The sequence below is a fragment of the Copadichromis virginalis genome, linkage group LG16, assembly GCF_057382275.1.
Source record: "Copadichromis virginalis isolate Kocher_CV1m ecotype Utaka linkage group LG16, C_Virginalis_male_GT1.1, whole genome shotgun sequence".
Taxonomy (NCBI): domain Eukaryota; kingdom Metazoa; phylum Chordata; class Actinopteri; order Cichliformes; family Cichlidae; genus Copadichromis; species Copadichromis virginalis.
Window position 1 is genome coordinate 13,748,582 of NC_140633.1, and position 22,177 is coordinate 13,770,758.

At 39.9% G+C, this 22,177-nt stretch overlaps 1 protein-coding gene across 1 annotated transcript in view; it reads right to left on the reverse strand.

Annotated features, from left to right (window-relative positions):
* Positions 1 to 2,991: 2,991 nt before the first annotated feature.
* pde1a (phosphodiesterase 1A, calmodulin-dependent) overlaps positions 2,992 to 22,177 on the reverse strand; it is a 47,731-nt gene continuing 28,545 nt past the window's right edge. Inside the window, exons 5-16 of the mRNA XM_085435438.1 lie at positions 16,215 to 16,281; positions 14,759 to 14,875; positions 14,519 to 14,659; positions 14,105 to 14,205; positions 13,489 to 13,614; positions 12,724 to 12,825; positions 10,400 to 10,520; positions 9,519 to 9,600; positions 8,796 to 8,916; positions 7,596 to 7,780; positions 6,224 to 6,388; positions 2,992 to 6,144 (exon numbers count right to left, since the gene is read on the reverse strand). Coding sequence (XP_085291564.1) covers positions 6,092 to 6,144; positions 6,224 to 6,388; positions 7,596 to 7,780; positions 8,796 to 8,916; positions 9,519 to 9,600; positions 10,400 to 10,520; positions 12,724 to 12,825; positions 13,489 to 13,614; positions 14,105 to 14,205; positions 14,519 to 14,659; positions 14,759 to 14,875; positions 16,215 to 16,281 — 1,381 coding nt within the window. The 3' untranslated portion in view covers positions 2,992 to 6,091. The remainder of the gene's footprint in view (positions 6,145 to 6,223; positions 6,389 to 7,595; positions 7,781 to 8,795; positions 8,917 to 9,518; positions 9,601 to 10,399; positions 10,521 to 12,723; positions 12,826 to 13,488; positions 13,615 to 14,104; positions 14,206 to 14,518; positions 14,660 to 14,758; positions 14,876 to 16,214; positions 16,282 to 22,177) is intronic.

Genomic DNA, 22,177 nt, shown 5'->3' on the forward strand with positions numbered 1-22,177 from the left:
TTCTTCTTTTGCATCTTCTGCTTTTTTCCTCTTCTCATTCCTGCCATGGCAGTGATGGAACTGATTACTCTTTCAGCAGAGGAACTGCTGCTTTATGTCATTAGGTGAGGTGAAGTGAACTGGACCCAATGATCTGGATATAGGGAAATAGACAGTGGTAAAAGTGACTGCAATTTAAACCTGTGTCCTATTAAATAGCACACTTACTTTGGTTAATGAGGTTCACTGAAATTTCAGCTACTACCTGTGCTGTTTCGGACAGTTGTACAAAATTAGTAGTTAAAAAACAAACAAACATACGCACTATTGCTTCAACACATATACACAACACATAACACAGATGTACATTACTATCTACAGAGATTAGATAGCAAGTATATTTTATTATGCGTCTTTTTTCATCACTCTTATTTTTGACTTTGTCACAAACTACATCCCTACATGTTGGATGCTGCAGTAACCTAATTTCCACTCTGGGATCAGTAAAACCAGTCAACGCATCAGTGCAAGTCTGCCAAAACATACAGTAGATTTAGGAATTTCAAAAAGCGATCTGAGACCCTGATAGACCCTATGCCACTTGCTTAAATTAAGTTGGCAAAAGTATGGTCTGACACAGGCCCCTCTGCTGGCAACCGCTGCCATCAGAATTGTACTCCCAATTAGAATGAACTTGGCCAGACTTCAAAGGCTGTTGTAAACCATTAAATTGACCCTTTGAACTCAGAAAGTGAAACTTACTTATTCACAGAAGCTTTTTGGGGAAATTCTGCTGATTCAGGTCGACATTTATTACACCACCAAATAACTAACAGACTCTAACGGTGCAGTTATTATAAATAGGCTAACTATCAGCTTTGATCATGCCAGAGTCTCAATGTGAATCATCTTTGACTATGACAGTCGTGTGTTCTTACACCTATCTGCTGTAAATTCTGTGAACCTGCAAAAAAAAAAAGAAAGAAAAGTTGCAAGCAGTCTTATCAGGTCAGGGGTGGGGAACTCCAGGCCTCAAGGGCCGGTGTAGATCTCACCCTGAGTCAACACACCTGAATCAAATGATTAGTTCATTACTAGGCCTCTGGAGAACTTCAAGACATGTTGAGCTGTGTTGGATCCAGGACACACCTAAAACCTGCAGGACACCAGCCTGTGTGGCCTGGAGTTCCCCCACCCCTGTATTAGGTGATATGAAAAGCAGAATGGCATTACTAAATCTATTTTAGCTCTGAAAAATGTCAGTCTCTTCTGCGAAATGTTTACCATGTTGTCTCTATCTGTCTCCTGTTGGATGCCATATTGCTGTCTACAATCCAACTAACAAGAGCTGCAAGTGTTCAAAAGAAATTCTAACATTTTGTGGTGCTGAGAGTGCAATTTGCAGATTGTTAGCTTACATTTTAAGGCATCCGTTAGTCATACATTACCTTGAAACACAATGTATTGTTACGGTTTAGTCGTGCCACGCATGTTCTGTAGCTTCTTGTGGTGCTGTTAGTCAGAGAGCTGATTGGATGTGATTGAAGACACCTTAAGTGTCTCTACACAACACTAATCAATGAATAAAGAGCGGTAAGTGTTAGTGTGACTGCTTGTTAATGACAGTGGTTCTCTGCTACCCTCTGGTGGCCGGTATTTGTTGTGCAACAATAGAATGAGATCCCCACAACATCACAAATTTGGTTTAGTCACAGTGCTCTCTGCTGGCAGCACAAATTTAGTGCATCAAATTGAAAGATTGCATTGCGACATTTTTGGCAATATTTACCTGAGTAAGGTCATGAGTGCTGCTTTCTAATAAATGCTATCAAATTCAAGTTCTTAAAAGGTTTCTGGACTGATCCAAAACTTTGTGTTCAAGGCAAAGGTGCACACTTTTTACAAAAGAAGATTAGGTAATAAATGCATTTCATTATAGTGTACATCTGTTTTAATTTTTATGTATGGAGTCTTAGTACAGGGGCACTGTTGTTGTCCCGGGAGCTATGCTGCCCTAGATGAGAGCAAATCCCAGTAGCTCTATGAAGAATACACTATGGTACATGATTAACCTATACCCTGAAAAGGGTTACCGCAGCCACTCCCCTGACGAGGCCCCTCACCTCATAGGAGAACACTTGTTGGCCAGGTCTTACCCTATTGGGCCAAGCCAGGTACAGCCATGCTGTGGTCCCACACCCACAGAAGATGCTGTAGGGGTTGGGTGCAACGTGACTCAGACAGCAACCAGTGGTCTGATGGTCCAGTCCTCATTTACTGAAATTAGGTCCTGGATCGTGGAATGTCACCTCTCTGGCATCTCGATACAGGGGGACGGCCTGTTTAAGGGCATGGCAAAGAAGTCCACACTTTGGCTAGGCCACTCCAAAAACCCTCATTTTACTTTATTTTTTGACCCATTTTTTAACCAGTGGACTCACTGCTGTGTTTCACATTATTGTCCTGCAATAACATCCAACTGTACCTGAAATTCAGGACACAAATTGGCGGCTGGATGGTCTCCATAAGGTTTTTCTTTTAGCTAGTTGTCCAGGTCCTGGAGCAGCAAACCAACCACAGACCATCACACTACCACATCATGTTAGACTCTTGTATGATGGTGAAATTGTAGTTTTACACCAGATGATTTTTTTTTTTTTACTTTTTAACTTTCTATTTACTCGGGTTATCTTTGTCTAATGTTAAAATTTGGTTTTAACATTTAAGTTTGACAAAAGACTAAGAAATGAGACTGGTGAAAAATTTCACAGCACATTAGAAAATAAGGGAAAGTATAATAGGTTGATTTAGTGGATCTTTAGTTTAAAATCTTTTTTTACTTTAGTATTATGTTTTGTTTTTGTCTTTGAAGTCACTTAATATGCATGCACTGGACAGAAATGGCATTCCTGTAGAATGTCCATATAGTGAAAGCAGATACCAGAAGTTCAGATACAGGTCTGTTGACCACCAAATGTAAACAACAAGACTGAATAAAATCAAAGACAGAGCCAGATTTGTGAATGTTTAATACAATAATACAGAAAACAGCTGTACAGTATACAGTGCACACTCTTACACTTTCTCTCACACAAACTCACACTCAAAATCTCATCCACACACAGAGTCAAAGAGCACACAATAACTATAGCACACATTGCATTAACAAACACAGTGCTCACAGAATCTAAAGAGCTTTGACTTTCGGCCATTTTGGCTCCGGCCTTTGACTCATTGTCCATTGCTATAGAAACTGGTGTTTCTCTTGTCACCATGTTGATTCTATGGCACTTTTCTTTATTCACAGCCAGGTGGAGCAACAGGGGCCCAGCACAGGAACAACAAGAGCTGCCTGAACTCTGGGCTCCTGTCGATTTAAAGGTAAATCTTATTTATTTACTCATGATCACACTTCCTTGGACTCAGTGTTCATTATCATTTTCCATCATCTCCACAATCTCTACAATGATGGAGAGTACAGTGTAATGCTATCCTATGGGTATATTGGCCCAGAATACGATAAGATGGCCCATGTTTTGTTTTTAAAAAAAAGGTCACATGTAAACATGTAAAGAAATTCACACCGATTCACTGCTGCTGCTCTGCTCTCTGTGCGTTCAAACTGCCACTGTGTTATGTTTGGATTTTTACTGCTATTAGCCATGGAAAAGGTAAAGCCAGCTGAATGGCAGTCATAGCTTTTTAGCTCCCGTATGTAACATTTTTCAAGTGAAACAGACTCTTCGGTCAGGGCTCAGATACAGATTTGGGATCAACCGTTTATTACAATCAGTTGTAACACAGAACTGACTCTGATTTGATCCTACAGATGAGCTCTGATGTCTTTTTTGGAGATTGCAAAGTACTTGGTTAGGCTTAGCAGCCAGAAAATCCCTCATTAAATCTTTGTTAATCTTTAGTTACCAAGCCTCTTGCCTTGGAGCTAATCCTTTCTATTAGCTTTCTTATGTACAGCTCCCCCCTTCACCTTCTACCTAACCAGTAAACATTTAAAAAGATACTAATTAAATAAGCAAATTCAATATCAGCCTCATGTCAAAAGTGGAAAAGAAATAATAAATTACATGCCGTTTCCATGTAGTGTATTAATAGCATATTGTTTAATGTTAAACTAGAATTTGTTGAAATGTATACTGTCAAATGTGAAAGCAAGAACATGTGATATTTTAGATTATTCGAGTGTTGAGCAGCAGCTCATGACAGCTGTCAAACCATATTCTGTGATCTGTGAGATCTGTGAACTGCAGCAGAGCAGCAACTAGGTCACCTGCAGGTAATGTTCACTACATTGTGCACGCAAACATTAGTTATGCATATAATACAAAGTTTAATTTAATTTGTATTACTTTGAGGAGGCATGTTAGACAGCAGCAGAAAAAGTCAGGGCGGGGTTAATGAATATTATATCATAATATTCATCACGTTGTAATTGAGATTTGATAAGAAAATGAATTGAGTGATTCGGTTTCAATAAAATGCTCTTGAATCAAATACATCACTGATGGTGTAAACAAGCTGTGAATAACATCCACACTCTGTCCTTCTACACAAGGGCTATATGGTTTTTTGCTTAGCTACATTTAACACTAAGCTAATTAAGCTTGTGGTACGATTTCTATAACCAAACTGAGCTTGACAAAACATAAATAACTGACATTTGAGATTACATTTTTATACTGTGCATTTAAAAAGCATCGTGACTGACAACACTTCCTGTCTCTGTCGCATGTTAGTATTTAGGACAAATATTACAGTGTAACCAGGACTGCAAATATTCACTATATCCAGGTCTGTAGATGCCTCCTTTTATGTTACGTTAAAAGACTGCATACAGGAGACCTCCATTTGGTATATATTGCTAACTTGTTAGCACTGTAAATTGACCAATGCAAGTAGGTCCATGGATTTTTCCTTTGCAAATAAACTGAAAAATTTCATAACTTGTACATCACTTTCTACAATGTAACATTTGTAATGTCTTCTGTACAAAGTGCTGGGATATTTTACACACCTGGTAGTCTACAGCTTCTCTAATAGCCATCAGCTATGCTATCAGAATGCTAATATGCTGTCAGTGATAGTGGTAATATACATAAGTTTTGTTTGTGTAATGCTTAAGGTTTATGGCATTTATGGTTTATCTTAGTTTCGCTCTCTAACATTTGCTAATTAGCACTAAGCACAACTTGCACAGGGGTACTGGGCATCAACCACCTGGCACACATTTTGGAAAGTTTCTCGGCCGATGCTAGTGCAAGACCAAAAGTTAGAGGTTCCAGTTTGCTGAATAACTGCTAACATTTTTGCCCCAAAAGCGTTCGTAATGGCCAGGTATGGTTTAGCCCCAAAAAATAGCCTAAGTCGTGCATGCCAGAAGAAATAATTCTGTATGGTATTAATAATCTCAGCATAGTCAATTATGCCAATATGCAATTGGCCCCATTTAGCTTGCTACTTAGGCGGTACGATAAACAACTGCTGCAACATCATCCAACATGTTTTTGTTTGACATGATGGGTAGAAGTGTGAGATAAAAAGGAGTAGGAACAAAGAACAGAGCAGCAATCACTTTTCACGCTCATATTATAAGTTTAAAACATCACACCTGTTGTTGTGCTCAGCTGCATTAACAAAACCTCGACAACTGCTTCTTAACAGCTCAGTTAATTATTATTCCTAACAGACATTCAGTCTCCCAACTCCCTGAATAGGGTTTTTAAGCCGCTCCACACTCTTTGGTTTTGACCTGCCTGCCTCTGTTTTTATTTAAATGATGACATCTATTTCACAGACAGCATTCCTCTGAATCTCTAATAAAATCACAACACATTTTCACCACTGTTAATGGGCCATGAAGCTGCTAAGAAGCTGTTATCTAATGAATCTTTTCACTCTGAATGTGATATTTTCATGGTCAGTTGTAAAAAAAAATCCCCAAAAAAACAAAGGTCTAGTGGCCCTTTTCAGTCACTGAAGGACCACTTAGTCAGCTGCTGTGTTTAAACAGAGAGTGTGAACTCTGCACGGCAACGCCCTGTTGCCAGGGTCGTCTGCCACAGTCAAATACAGTGGTACGTTTGGCAGAGGGCAGTCAGGCGTTTTCAGGCACTTCATCTTCCTCTTTCTCCTCCTCTGGGGCTTCCCCTGTAAAGGTTACCACAGCTAAAGGTGAGTTTGAGGGTTAAATGTCAGGAAGTTGTTATGTTTGTTGTCAAGTTCATACCATTCAACATTTGGTCTGGTGACTTGTCATGAGATTCACCAGGAGGTGAGCAGTCAGAGTTCTGTGGCTGATCGGCAGCGGGTCCATCAGGAGTACGATGGCTGGTTGAGGCATGTGATTGGAGGTCCACACTTTCTTTTTCTTCTTGCGCCTTGCTGGCTAGCTCTGTTCACAATAGGCAAACACAGGAAAATACACAAATTTGCAACTGAAAAAAAAATTGTTCCATCAAATCTGGGGATCTTCTTCAAGCCTGGGCCCTTGATGGTTTGAGACTCTTAGCTGTTTCTAGGACTAGTGTTGGAGAAGTTTACACTCAGTTCAGTGTTTTTTGCATCTGATATTTGGTGGATATTTACATTAATGGCAAAGCTTGTGTGTAGATACATCACCACAACAACCTGACTGGCAAATGTTTCCAATATCAGAATCTATCTCAGAAGATGAGACACTTTCCCACTATATTACATTCCCAGTATATTAGATATGATATGTGGTGCTAAGCCAAAAATCACACCTAACTCAAATGTTGACTACCCAAAGGTAAACAGGTGGCACTTGCACAAAACTTTAGAAAAAGGTGGACAAATCTCAGTTCAACAATTTAACCTCTCACTGTATTGTGATCATGTCAACAAGGAAAAAATGACTTCGCAGTGGAAAAATATCGATTTTGTTGGGATATTTATCGGCAGCACCGTTATTAAATTTTTTTGTCTTACAAATTACAGCAGTCCACAGCTGAGTGTGTGAAACAAGCACAACAAGGCTAAAAGCACAAAGATGGTAGCTTATATTAAAATAAGGGTACAATTTTCTCAAGAGCATGTTTTATAAAAGTGCAGACAAACATTTTCTCCAAAGAGTGTGAGATTATTATATTATCTGCCACGTTAGACCCCTAATTAAAGATTGTGAAATCATTATGTAGTTTTAGTTTGCATTATTCTCCTGACTTAGAAGAAGGTGATAACTATTACAGTTATTAAACTGATTTGTATTACATTAGACTGCTGATTTATTGTGAATGAATGATATTGTTTTATGATGCATTATACTGCTGAGGTATAAGAATTGTATGGAATAAAAGATTGTTGATTGAGCATTTATACACCGAGTATTGTCTTTCCTTCAGCCCAAAGATCAAAAGAATTGGGAGAATTGAACAATTGACATTTGTTACACTGAAAAACATCTCGTTTTTTGAGAAATCACTTATAGATTGTTGGAAGCTTTGTCTTATAATGTCCAAAAGCGCAAAACAAAATAATAACACTCCAAATAAAACAATTTTTTTCTAAATTTGGTTGTAGAAACTTTACCTCGAATGATTCTGAGTTTCTTGAATATTTGTTTGTGACTGTATGTGTACCGTGCACAGATAGTTCTTTCCATCTGTCCTTGTTGCTGGTAATGACACCAGAGAGGTGCAGCTTCAGTGCCAGCAGATCAATGGCTGTCAGGGAAAAGTCCATCTGTCCATCATCACTGTTCCCATGGCGAACACTACTGTGTCTCTGCACTGACTCCACGGTAACTGAACCGCTTCCTGTTAGACTGAAACAGAGAGAGAGGTGTAAAGCGATGAGAGGGACTGCCTTTTCCACCTTGGATGTATTAATGTATTAAGGAAAATTCCATATTGCATTGATTGAATAAAACCTGGTGAATGAGCAATACTTTTTTTCTACATGGCCAAAAACTTTATATTTCTATGAGAAAAACAATGTTACTTGATTTTGTGCAGTGATGACCTGCCCTCACACACCGATCAACATATGCTGTAGTCGAGGCATTTCCTGTGGACATTTAGCTGATTTAAGGTTGGGACTGTTACTGGTTCTTGTACCAACAAGTTATATTTTACCCTCTTTGCCCACTATGTGGTCTTGAAGAACACCAATTACTATTTGTGTCATGTATCTGTACATCGTGCTATGTACAGGTGTGCATCCATGTCCTGCATGCAACTCTCTCCATAGTTTCCTGTCAGTTCTCTGTACTAATAAAGATTGTATAATAAAGACAAAACAAAAAAACCCCCAAATAAATCTTTTTTTTTTTTAAGAAAAGAATAAGTAGTTGTACAATTGAGTGATTAGACTGGGTTTCACAGTTTCTGGTCTAAGACCAGCCTATTTTCAATGATTTTTCATCCAAAATCATCAAGTATGAATAAAAATGACTTTATGCAGTGTTGTAAAAACAATTACAAGTTTGTACAACCAGCTTCTGCAGCAGTAACTTACAGTAATAATTATCTGTATGACTTTATCAGTTTATCACATTGCTGTTAATGTATTTGAGTCCACTATACTTTATAACATTGCTTTAGTTGACTGAGGTTTGTGGGCATCTGTTTATGCACAGTGCCACCACAGATTTCAATCGGGCTGAGGTCTGGACTTCCAAAGACTTGTTCTGATGTGGATTAAGAGTTTCAGCTGTTATCAAGTCTGTTGCTTTTCTTTTGTTGTGGTTATTCACTGAGGAATCGTTCATGTTAAAAACCTTGTGTCTAATACACATGTTGAATAAGTCACTGAACTTACAGCAGTAATAGCAGCAGTACCTGGATCTCCTGTTTCCAGTCTCTCTGGCCTTCCTGTCCTCCTCTATTAGAGGACCAATCACTTTCTCTGTCGTGTCAATCAGTACACTGAAGGTTGGCTCCACAATGAAGTCTATGAAACCTGAATCCCAAGAGAAATGTTAGGATAATAGAAGAAGAGAGAGCAAAATATATAACAAGCGCATCTGTTACGTGTCTGCAGGCTGCATGTTGTCTTTCCCTCTCCTTTTGTTTGCCACTCCCTTAGGTACGCAGACTGCAGGCTGATGTCTTTTTGTTAGAAACACTAGGTAAGTAGGTTGATGCCACCCATGTAATTTTGAGCTTGTTTTGAGTTGAGGTTTAGGGTCTTTCCCCCCTGTTTTTGTTTTTCTAGGATAATAGCTCAGCTAAGTTTTGGTTTTGCCTTTTTGGTGGTTTTTTTGGCACAACCTAACTGTCCCTTTCTCCCCCACATTTGTTGTTTGAATTTGGGTTACTTATTTTGTGAGAGCGCTGCCATTAAACTTTTTTTATAACACCTGTACCAGGTTTCCAGAGTCGTCGTGTCATCCTCTCCTGCCCTCGAGGAGACGTAACAGCATCATTACTAATAATAACTTAATACTGGTTCTTTTTCTTATAATAAATCACTACCAGATAGTAAACATGAGAATAAAGTTTCAACAGCTGTTTGCAAATCCAGCACAAGTTTATGAAGTCCTTTCTCATTGTGACTCTTACCTATCTGAGACTGGGCAATCATCGTAGCTTTACGGTCACAGAGAGGAGAAAAGGGGAGCCCAAGTTCAACCTCTTTATCTCCCTGGAAACAATGTAGAAAGTGGGACAATATAACACTGTGTCTTCAAGTACTCAAGTTAACTTTATGGGATTTGCATTCAGTTTCTGCTTGAGCCTTAAACAATAAAACACAATGGAGACATCCTCCTCATGGAAATAAGCTAAAATATCTTCATCATTACAACATGGGCAATAGAGTCTTTCAGTGTTTCAGAGTGCTTCAGTGATAACACAAAAATGTATTCTTACCGATACAAGTTGACTGGAATTCGTTGGGTGGACTCAAAAAAGTTAAGTGTTGTATAACAAAACAAACAGCTCTGCAGCACCCAGGTCATCACCTGTAACTGTTACAGAGCTCATACAGTTTCTAGTAATAATGTCAATTATGTCGGCTATGACAACTGAAAAAGATTTTATTAATTCTAAATGGCTAATTAGGCTAACGTTGCCTTTATTTGTTAATGCAGCAACAATTAGCTAATTTTTCTTTACTGGTTGATTTATTTTTAACATGGCACCAAATTAATTTTGCAGTAGGCATTACAAAGAGAAGGGTATCAGAATTCTGTGTTATTATATGGAGAAATCCTGTTTTAAAGAACCTTCTAAATTGTTGCTAAGCCATGATGGGAAATGGCAGTCAAGGGTTTACTAAAACACTTTTACAAAGTATACAACCAGTGACAGTGCCTGTGTTACACTGATTTTTAGTGTTTTATTGATTTACAGAGGATGATTCCTTGGCTTGATTTGATAGTTGATTTTAAAGTCCACGAGCATCCTCACAAATGAGAACCCTCACTGACAGATGTTTGTACCTGTCTAAAAAATTCCTCCATCAGACTGTGGGTCCAGCGGTAGTGCAGTGGCCATGCTTTGGCTGGATGGCTGATGTCTGCAGCATGAAGCATCAGAGACAAAACCTTCACTTTGTCTATACTGGAAAGGAAAAGGAAACAAAATCATTTCATTAATATCCATCAATCAAAAAGAAACTATATTACCTTGACTAAAAACTGAGCATCTACATTTTTGGACCTGTAGAAGATCAGCAAAAATGTCTTTTGAGAATGACTTGTGAAGGAAAGAAACTGCTCTGCTACAGCTTCCCATATGTTATGTGAACAGTGCTGTGCCTTTTTGTATTTTGATCATATTGTGCAGACTGTACAGTTCTGCCCGCTGCTGCAGCAACAAAAGCAGAACCAGCGTGTTGACAGGCTGATGACAGCGTCTTCCCCCAAAATCCATCCAAGCGTGAGCTGAGAATCACGACAGCTGCCAGCACCCCCTCCATACACACTCAGACACGCTTACACACAGAGACACACAGATACACATGGACACACCTCCGCAGGTCCAGCAGGACTGACAAACATAGAGGAGATACTGGACTCTGGTACTATTCCTGTGATAGCTCCTACAGGAACGCATAGGGCAATCTGGTCCAGCAGCCTGCAGGAGCTTATGTTGGGCCTTTTCACCACACTCCCACAGATGATCTGGTCGTCTCTGTCAGATAGACTAGCCTTGCACAGTCTGCCGGAAAATCTTTTATGAAACTGCAGAGGAATCTAATTTTACATGTTTGAGTGGGAAAAGTCATTTTTGTGTGAAGAATGAAAAGTATTTGTAGTTCAGAGTATCAGCGGGTTTAGAAATGGTAAATATTAGATTTTTAAGATGAAATTGAAGAAGTCTATTTACGTAAGAAAGACAGAAAGACATGTTTTCACTTAGAGAATTTTATTTACCTAAAAGGTTCTTAGAAGTCTTACAAAGTTCAGGGTTAAATTAGCCACAGGCTCAATATAAAACAATGTGTGGTGACCTGAGACAATGGAAAGCGAACGACAACTTCAAGAGACAACGGCCGAAACAACCATCAGTGTACAAGAAGTGGGCCTACTGGAGAAAAACCTTTTCTACACCTCTATAGTGAGCCACTAAAGTGACTACCAGTGAGAGTGAAAAATATTGTTGACTGACATACATCAGCCGGAGCATCTGCAGGCGACCAGCTGTCAGCTTCAAAGCAATGTGCAACAAGCCTTACTTAATCTTTCTAATCTCCAGCTCAGGGCATAAATCTGGTCACAAAAGGAAATCTGAGAAAAAGATGAGTTCTCTTATTCACTTTATCAGTCTACAGTCTCAGCTTGATAGTTTAGCAACATATTGAATACAACATGATGTTCATTTTGTAAATTATCAACTTCTTCAGAGGGGAAAGGGGGATGAAGGAGAGTATGCCTTACTTCCCAGTGTGACTTCCCAGTGATTGACTGGTAATAGCTACTACACCATGTGTGCCCAGTATGTCTTGGTTACTATGCTCAGCTGGAGGTTTTAAGACAGGACCTCACTAACAAATGGGTGACATGATGGTGGCACCTGTTTGCTAACACAGGAACTAATTTCATGCCATCGACACAGCACCATCTTAAACATAATTAGCTGCTACATCTGTTGCAGTGTTAGCTTTCACAGCTGTAAGCCGACCGTTATCGTGCGCTTTCCTCCACCAAACCTAAGCCAACAAATAAGTGATATTTTTCACGGCACGATTTTATAACTACAGGCTTTCAGGTTTATCGTTTCTTCCAATGACAGACTGCAGACATTCTAAAGTGATATGAGCCAACATTATCTGGAGTCACCAATATGTTGTACAAACTAACCAAAAACATTATCTATAATATCTTATCTGCTAGCAGGACCCTCTCCTGAATCAATTTTATTGGCAATCAAGGCCTCAATTTTGCATGTGGTAGAAATTAAGGATCTGCAAATATCCTGTTTAATAATACAATAAATTGACTTTTTCCAGTTTGCCAGTTACACAACATTTGTGGCCACAGCAGGACATGACGTTATTTTCATGTGGTGGAAATAAACTGATAGAATGAATCCGTTTCTTTTTACTTTTCCATCTGAACTGGAAAAGTTTGGTCACAATGATACATTTATGCAAAATAATATATTTATTTATTAAATAAAGCTGTGGAAAATATGAAAAGTACACAAAGGCATGGATACATTATGTTTTGTTAACAAAACATAATGTATCATTGGCTATCACTGATCTAATGATAGCCAGTTACAAAGGTCAAAGGTCACTAATAATGGCTAGAGTTCTGACCTGTGTGTCTGTGTTAGGGCATTCCTCATGGTCTTGATCTGCTGGAAATGACAGGACATGTCTGTTGACATCACCATCTCTATCACCAGAGACCTCAGCTCCCTATGAAAAATAAATAAACAAACACATCCAGTAATCACCCATCAGTTCTCATCAAAGAGCCCACACCTCTGAAAGTTTGTCAACTTGACATTGTCGAGACGCTGTGGGAACTCAACTTCTTTTGGGTTCAAAAAACAAGTCAAGTAAATAATTAAAGTTTAGGATTAGGCATTGATTTTTGGTTAGGGTTGGGTAAACGGCTAGGGAAGGCATTATGTCAATGAGATGTCCCCACAAGGATATGAGTACACACAGTGTGTGCGTGTGTGTGTGTGCGTGTGTGTTCACATATATCATGCCAGGTTGGGGCACTAACCAGACTTCACACTAACACATGAGGACTGTGTCATCATGTGATGAAAACTCTGTTTCTGAAAACAATACTAGCTGTATAGAAAACACTTTAACCAAGGAAACATATTTAAAATATTTTCAGTCACCTGATTTTTACAGAATCTGCTGGGAATTCTGTAAATGTCATCAGAACAGTAAGTATTTTAAAATAGCCCTTTCTTTGTCTCTTAGAGAAGGAGTTCTGTACATCAACACAAAGGACACAAGGTGGAGTTTTGTATGTAGTTGTGATGTCAAAGCTCAGGGTAAGGGCATTTAGGTGCATTGAGATGGAAGCACAAACATCAAGAATTGGCAGTAAGGGCAAACCTCCAGTCATCTTTGTTCAGGTTGACCAGGATATTCATGTCTTCTTCAGCCATCAGCCTGTAGGCAGCGCTGACATGATAGTTCTCCAGCACTGACCTGTCATTGTACAGAATGGCCACTTCCGACCTGACAGACAGACACAACATCCAATCAGATATCTTCTGCAGTTTGTATACAGAAGCCGCAACATCAGCAGGTTTCCTGTTGTTCCCCTACTTAAGATTCACCACACTTGCTGAAATTTTTGAAAAAAAAGAAGGGTGGGGGGACTCCAGATGAACCCCACTGTGTTATTCCTAGCGCCTCCTTAAACCTGTCACCATGCTTTTGAATCAAGCATCTGGAACTCTGTTGGATGAATTCACAACTCACCCAGTGAACTGGCAGATTCCCATTGTTTTATTATGTAAGATAAAGATGTTTTTCATGAGTCTTTAAACACAGGCCTAATTCATATGTTATGTACTACGTGACAAACTTTATATTGTTAACTTTATATTGTGTTTAGTGTTAAATGTCAAATATCAATTACCTTAAGTTAATTATCTTGAGAAAAACTGTCCCTGTCAAATCAGATCCCCTGATAACCTACATGAAGTGTTACCATCTACATTACCTGGTGTGGATGTGGAAGTTGTTGGTGGTTCCTGTGTGTTCAAAGTCGTGAATTGCTGCGGCAAAAACCATTGCAAGAATTTCCAACTCGCTCAGCCAGTGCTGCACACACACACACACATCATTAGTTAGCTTCTATAGACAACTGTCTTTGCAAGCCATGTGCAGGCAAGCACAGTTGCACAACAAGATTGTGACAAAATGATATCCACATAGGTGTTTTTGAAAATCTACTTCTGTCTTTGTGTGGGCTAATTTAAGGTTTGGACATCAGCAACGTTTTGGAAAATGAGGACATGGTCCTAGGAAAGACTGTTTGAGGATTCAGCTTTTAAGAATCTGGTTTATTTTAACAGCAGTGTAAAGGGATGCCAGAGGTTCCCCACAAAAAGATGTGCACGTGTGTGTGTGTTACCATCAGTCCAGTGTGTAGCATCAGAAAGTGGGCAGTCTGAGTGACATCAGCGGCATGAATAAGGTTGTGGTAGGGGTTCCTGTGTTTGCTGTAACCGTTCTCAAGCGCTTCAACAAACTGCACCAGAGCCTGCACAGGAATCTGAACACAAAACTGTAAGTTAGCACAAAGACTAAATGTACTTTCCCCAGTATTAAGTTCGCCCACCACCAGATTTGAACAAAATTAAACTGCGAGTACCCTGAACCTGTTGATGAGGTCATAGCGGGTCAGAAGGTCGTAGACTAGGAACTTGAGGGCGTGCTCTCCTGTGGCCTCGTGGAAGGCAAAGACATCAAAGGACCACTGATCCACCTCCTGAGAAATGCATCAACAAATACCATCTCACATGTAAGGTATGATTACAGCAGGGGGGTGTGACATAAAGCTGGTGAGACCTTAGTGAAATGAAGATTTCTGCCAGTAGAGGGCACTGTCCTGATAATGTTTGCTCAAACAGGAAGGATCTAAAACTCAGATTAATTATCACATTTACTTACACAATTACATTTAAAGCCTCTCATTGGGTCGTGCTTTGCATCATGCAAGAAGCGTGGACTAGAATAATTCAATTTTTTTCTAAGTTTGTAGACAAAAGGAAGTGCAGAGGAGGAAACATATATCATTAATGTACTAAATCTACATTGTCCTTCACCACAGTGTCTTGCCTTTCTCCGCTTCCTTCATTTATTGTTTATCTCCTCTTTTCCTTCTCTGCTTCATTTTTTTGTCTATATTTCATTTTCATGCCTTCCTTACTATCCAAAGCACTTCTGTTTCCTGCTTTCAGTCACTGTTTTTGGTTTTTCCACCCTTCTTTTCTTTATCTTACTTTCTTTTTTCCCTGGTAAGCTATCCAGGCTGTACCTCGCCTTTTGTCCTTTGACAGCTAGGACATAGACTCCAACACCCTCCCCCAATCCTGACTTGGACAAGGGTTTAAAAAGGCTGGTTGGCTGGCTGGTTGGCTAGCTGGCGGGATGGATGGATGTTTTATTAGCTCCTTTTATTTCCGCCTTCCCTTTACAGCTTTACCTTTTTCTTGTGCTTACCCTCATACTCTTCCCAAATCCCACTTTTTCTTCTCTTCCAAATGTCCTCTCTTATCTCCTTTCATTGCTATATCTTTACTTCATTCCTTTCCTCCCAACCAGGTCCTCACTTCCTTCTCTGTCTCCTTTATCATTACCCCTCTCAGTCTCTCTCTAGCGTCTCCTTTTCTTTTTGCAATTCGTATTTCTTTCCTACTTCCTGTTCTTCCTCTTGTTTTCCTCTCACTTTCTTCCCCTTTTTGTCTATTTCTTATTTCCCATTCCCAAGTCCTCCCTGACTCATTCACTCATTCATTCCTCTTTTCTTTTCACATTGCCTCCTTTCCATTTCAACTACCTTACTTTTTTACCCTCCTTGTCATTCTCACGTTCCTCTTTTCCCTGCGTTTCCTACCTTCTTACACACTTTCTTACCTCTTCCAGTCTTTTTGTCATTCTTTATTTTGTTTCATTTTTTGTTTTTCTCTCCCTTCATTTCCTTTTAAGGCTCTGAACTCAGAACTCTTACTGAAAAGGTTTTGTTTTTTTTCAATTGCTAATCAAACGCAGGTTTAATACAATAAAATGTCACCTGCTGCCAGTGGGAACGCAGCAGTAATTTTTACCTTCAGAGCTGTCAAAGCTGTGGGAGGATAGGTCAGACCAGCCATGTTGGACGTCCGTCTGTACATCCTGTTGTCACACACACAGATAAAAATATCACGCACTAATTTCACACATTGATACAGGCAGTGGCATGCATATAAACACTCCCCGCACAGACCCCCTCCAGCCACCCTCCTCCACAGTTTGTGACCAGGATGGATTGTTTGTTGTCATGGTAACCGTATTCTAAACACACACACAGACACACAATGAGCGCTGCTTCGGTGCAGCAGATATTTTTTGATTTCATGCGTCATTAAGCTGCAGCAGATGAACTGATACCGTTCTATCACTGCGAGTCATTTACAATATAATAATAGTGGACTTCACAGTTTCCCTATATGATCTCCATCCCCAGCTCTCTTGCAGGCTAACATTGTTACACTTCATGTTGGACCCTTTAATCACATCTGCGGTGGAGTCAGCCGGATGTTCTGCCGTTTATTTTGAAGAAAATCTATGACTGTTCTCTGTTCTGTCTGCAGCTGTTCCAGATTTCTGCTGCAGATAAAAATAACTGAAATGACTAAACATCTGAAAGTGTTCTTTTGAAACAATCATTTGACAGAATTCTGCGATGCCTCACTGCTTTTCTGCACATGTATAACAAGTTTTAAGATAAATTAACATATAGAGCACTAGGCTCAGAGGTTAAGAGAAACCTCTGCATGTCAGTGAAGTGGCAGGGAATACATTTATGACGTTACTGTAAAGATAAGATACAGTTACATTAAAAAGTATACTTTTCATGTTGTTTATGGCTCTTCAACATCATATAAAAACAATTCACATATCCAAGAAAACTCTTTTGCAGGTGCTGGACTATGGAAGAAAAATGTCAATAGCAATAAAAGGCTAAAGTCTGCACAGCACTGTTTTCTCAGCAGTCCTTTATCAATAAAGGTCTGTCATGGTAAGCTTGGGTTCCTGTTTTTAGTTCATTTAAGGGCTGAAAAATGAAGTAAATTCAACGTGTCATAAACTGCAGATCTTCTAAATAACCAAAAGTGAGTCAATCCTCATAGGCTCACATGTTTAGCTGTAATTGCAAGCACTCTGAAACCCTGCACTGTAACCTATGGCATAACTTGGCATGCACCTCCCTAGAAATGTAACTAAATATTGTGATTGGCCTGTTCAAATTCCTAATGCGCATTTCCTGCTACTTTTTCACAGAAGTTTGTTAATTTATCAGTGACAGAATAAAAATCATTGACTAAATATTGTCATGATCTGAGTGATGTCTGGTGTTTTTCTGTTTGGGTCCTGTGTTCTCCTGTGTCCACCTATGTGCCCTGATTGCTCACCTCCTTCTCTCATCTTCAATCTAACATCTATGGAAAGAGATGTTAGGGATTATGTAGCCAACTGTTCCATCTCTGCACGCAGTCAGAGTAACTCCCAGCAACCCTCAGGTTTACTCAAACCGCTAGTTACACCTCACAGGCCCAAGTTACTTTGGACTTCATTACCAGGCTACCCATCTCCTCTCCATAATAGGCCGGTTCTCAAAGTTCGCTCATTTTGTTGCTCTTCAGAAATTACCCACTGCTACCAAAACCACCCAACTGCTCATTGATCATGTTTCAGGCTCCATGGCATTCCGCTGAAGATCGTTTTGGACAGGGGTCCTCAGTTCACCTCCCAGGTCTGGAAGATCTTCACTGCAGTGGGAGCCAACATCAGCCTCAGTTCCAGGTTTCACCTGCGGACCGACGGCCTGACCAAGAGGCTCAATCAAGAGTTGGAATTGGCTCCGTTTTGTTATGACACAAAACTCAGCCATCTGGTCCTCAGAGTTCCCATGAGTAGAGTACAGAACAACTCACTCACCTTATCTGCTACTGTCTCTCACCTTTCAACGTATCCTTAGGTTACCACCTGCCTGTCTGTAGAAGCAGATCTGTTCTTTCCATCTAGCACCACCTGCAGATAGCGCATTTAGGCCCAGAGGCCGTACTCCGAACAGTCGATCAGCACTGCCACTATGCAGATTGCCTCCAAACACCCACTCTCAGATATGAACTAGGACAAAAGGTTTGATTAGCCACTAAAGATATTCATCTTAAGGCCATCTCTCTTGCAAGCTCGCTCCCTGTTTTATTGGATGATATGAGATCGAGATTGTCATCAGCCTTTCAGTGGTTAAACTCAAGCTTCAAGCATCCATGCACATCCATCCCACATTCCACATCTCCCAGGTCATGCCCGTCAACTACAGTCCATTGTGGCTCTTGTTCTCCTGCCAAGTCTCTGATTAAACTTACCCGCAGTGCAATCTCCTAGGGGTAGGCAACTCCAGGCCTCGAGGGCCGGTGTCCTGCAGGTTTTAGATGTGTCCTTGATGCAACACAGCTGATTTAAATGGCTAAATGACCTCCTCAACATGTCTTGAAGTTCTCCTGGTAATGAACTAATCATTTGATTAAGTTAACCCGGGTGATATCTAAAACCTGCAGGACACCGGCACTCGAGGCCTGAAGTTGCCTACCCCTGCCCTAGACGCTGGCTCATGGTAAAATCCACCAAGTCCTCTTGCAAACTCTTTCCCCAGAAATGCAACTACTCACTGTTCTCAATTGCCTGACCTCCTGCTCACATCATAAACTTGTCTTGTAAAGTATGTGCACACCAATGTGCTGCGCTTTTGTGAAAAATTCATTCTACAGACTTGGAACTACAAGCACACTTGTTGCCAAATAATGATCTGAATGGTCAGATCTGTCAATGCTGGCTGTGTGGCAGGCAGGAGTAGGACCTAAACGCAGGACTCAAACACAAAGGGATAACTAGAAGAGGCAGCTTTTATGTGTTGTATCAAAATACTCAGATACTAAATTCACAAAAACAAAACCTAACGCTGGAAAATGAAAACACGAAACTGGAAGAAAACTCGAGGAAGTGATGGACACGAGGAGCCCAGGAGAACACACAGCAACATGGACAACACAACAACAAGTAGAGGAAGACAGGGGACTTAAATGCACAAAGACTAATGAGGGGCTAGGAAACAGGAGGAAACACGGCTGGTAGTAATCAGGCACAATGAGACAGGGAGAAGGGAAACTGAACTCACTGAACACAGGACGAGAGACTGTCAAAATAAAACAGGAAAGACACTGAGACACAGACTAAGAGACAAGGGCTTGACACTGGGACCAGGGGAGAAACAGAAGCAGAGAACAAGACAGAATGAGGACACAGAGAGGATGAGAGACATGACGGACTGGGGAGAACACAGACAAGACCAAGATGACCACAGCATGAAAGGGAGGAGACTAAATGAACACAAATCTAAGAACTAGAAATAGAAATGACAAAACTAGGAAGATATGTAATATTTGAATGTAATATGTCCAAATGTTACACACTGAAAGTGTTAAATTTTGAGGAAGAAAACAAAGAAAGAAAGATTCTGGGTTCATCCAAGTCTCACAAGAAGGCAGCAAGAGGGAGAATTTAATGGTTTGATCCAGGATTTGAAGCTGTATCACCACCGCATTCACACATATTTCAGGATGTGAGTGGGGAAGTTTGAACTCTTGTTGGCAGAGTTGGAAACAACTTCTGAGGAGGCAGAGAAATCATTTCAGAGAGCCGACTGGCCAGAGTAGTGTCTAGCTGTGTGTCTGGGGTTAGTATTATTTTACTATTACCATATAATTGTACCTGTGCCTACTTTGAGCGACGAGCACAGTTGTTACCACATACAGTGGTCTGATTGGGTCAGATCTGTTATTTTGGAGCTGAGAAATAGCAAGAATCAAGCTTGGTTTGAAAAAATAAATGCTAAAATACTCTATATTCAGTGAAATGATACGGTGAGTGTGAAAGGTTGCAGTAAGTACAGGTGAGTACAAAAAATATTTTCATGCACAAAATATTTGTGCAAAAGTACAAAAGTCTTTAGAGTCAAACAGCAGGATAAATTGTCATTTGACTGTTTTATCTTCCTTTACCACCTTACTGTTTTTCTTCTCAGATTGCTCTTTCCCTGCCTTTGTTACCTGTGTACTTTTCTACAGCCTTTTTTCAATTTTTCTTTTGTTTTTGTTTTTTTCTCAATTTCTGTTTAAGGTTCTGAGCTGTGAAAAAAATGAGCTCTGACTGAAAAGGTTTTTATTTGTTTTAACTTCTGATCAAATGTCGGTTTAATACAATAAAATGTCACCTCCTGCCAGCGAGACAGCCGCAATCGTTTCTACCTTCAGGGTCAGAATATTCCAGAAAACTCTCTCCAAGTGCTGGACTACAAAAGAAAAATGTCAATAGCAAGAGAAAGGCAAAGTGTGCACAGTTCTGTGCTCCTACAATTATTAATAATTACCTGTCATGGTAAGCTGTTTTTAGTTCATTTAGCTCTATGGATAGTTTCCGCCTGCACAATATTATGGTCCCCATTAGAGTCACACAGCAGGATAAAATGGGGTATGCTTTACTGTGTGATTGACGAGTTGCTGCAGTATGAGGGTGAGTGTAGAATTCCTCAGTTTCTAAGTCAGACCCAACTTTTATGAAATGTAATCATATGAATCCCTCAACATTGAATCTGGTCCACATGTACCTGCAAGAGCATTCACAAGGTCCAGCTGTGGAACTGGATTTGAGTCACAGTCAGTGCTGGAACTCATCCCCTGGTGTTCAGGACCTATAAACCAAACTAGGAAAGCCACTTCACTTTGGAGCTGGCTTTGTGTGCAAAAAGATGATCAGGTTCTAGCGAGGGGCGAGTGCAATTAGAAGATCAGTATTGTCTACAGTGTGGTTGTATGTTGAAGTCTTAACCCTCTCGAGGCAGGCATTGCTGATTTGCAACAATTAAAAACTAACAACCTGATTACCCCACATACATATTTTATGAGGTTTTTTTTACTCAAAAGTACCACTGCAGGACTGCAGAAAAAGTTTAATTTGAGCCTGAGAGGGTTAAGAGTAAAGTAAGGTCATTTTAAAAAACAAGCAAACACACAAAAACACCCAAAGTGGAGAGTATAGTTATCGGAAGTTCATTTGCGGAGTGTGGCATACTGTTCATCGTAATTATTTTTCTGGAAATCAGGGAGAAGGTAAGGGTGGACTGATGGGTCAACCAAACGTGAAAGCCTGAGTCCCTTGCACTTCACGTTGCTAATGGTGAGTTTTAATGGCAGCATTGACATTCCAGACTCTTTTCACATTGCTAGTCTCTTCCTGAGTAAGTATAAAACTTATAGTTATTTACAATTCAACATTCATTTTTGACTCTGAATTGACTCACTCCTCCCCTGTGACCCTAAATTGGATAAGTGGATGAAAACCGATGAATGAATGGGTGGATTGTGGGTTGTTATGCTTACATAAAACTCGAATATCAGTTGAGAAGTTGCAGCAAATTATTAATATTGTAAAGGTTTGTGAATTGTCCTGCAGGACTCAGTTCATGTTCATAATATGTTTTTTGTTTGTTTGTTTTTTGTAACAGTCTTATTATATAAGGAGATAATGGGCGATGTCAAAGTTACTTCATTATTTTCTAGGTCAGAGCACCTGGGAGGACATAAAGGAAGAAAGTGAGTCAGTATATAAATTCGTTCCAAGCTCTTCAGCCATTTTAATCCTTGAATAGGTCTGTTAACAGCTAATGGAGTGTGAAGCAGAGGTACTTAAAGTTTTCTGCAGTTTTATACACACTGAACAATGATTTAAAATGAGATTTACAAAGCTTAACTAATGCCTGCTATGTTTAATGGCCATTAGCAGCAGTTAGAGTGAGAATCTCATTGCTGGTGCAGTTGCGAAGACACTTTCTCTATTCATGAGCATTTATTTTGAATTCACAAAACCTGAATGCAGGCTTTTGGAGAAATTATGGGACTGAAACAATTTGTGAATTTCTTTTCTTCACACTCCGTGCAGTATTTCTAGCATGCTTATTAGTGAATAC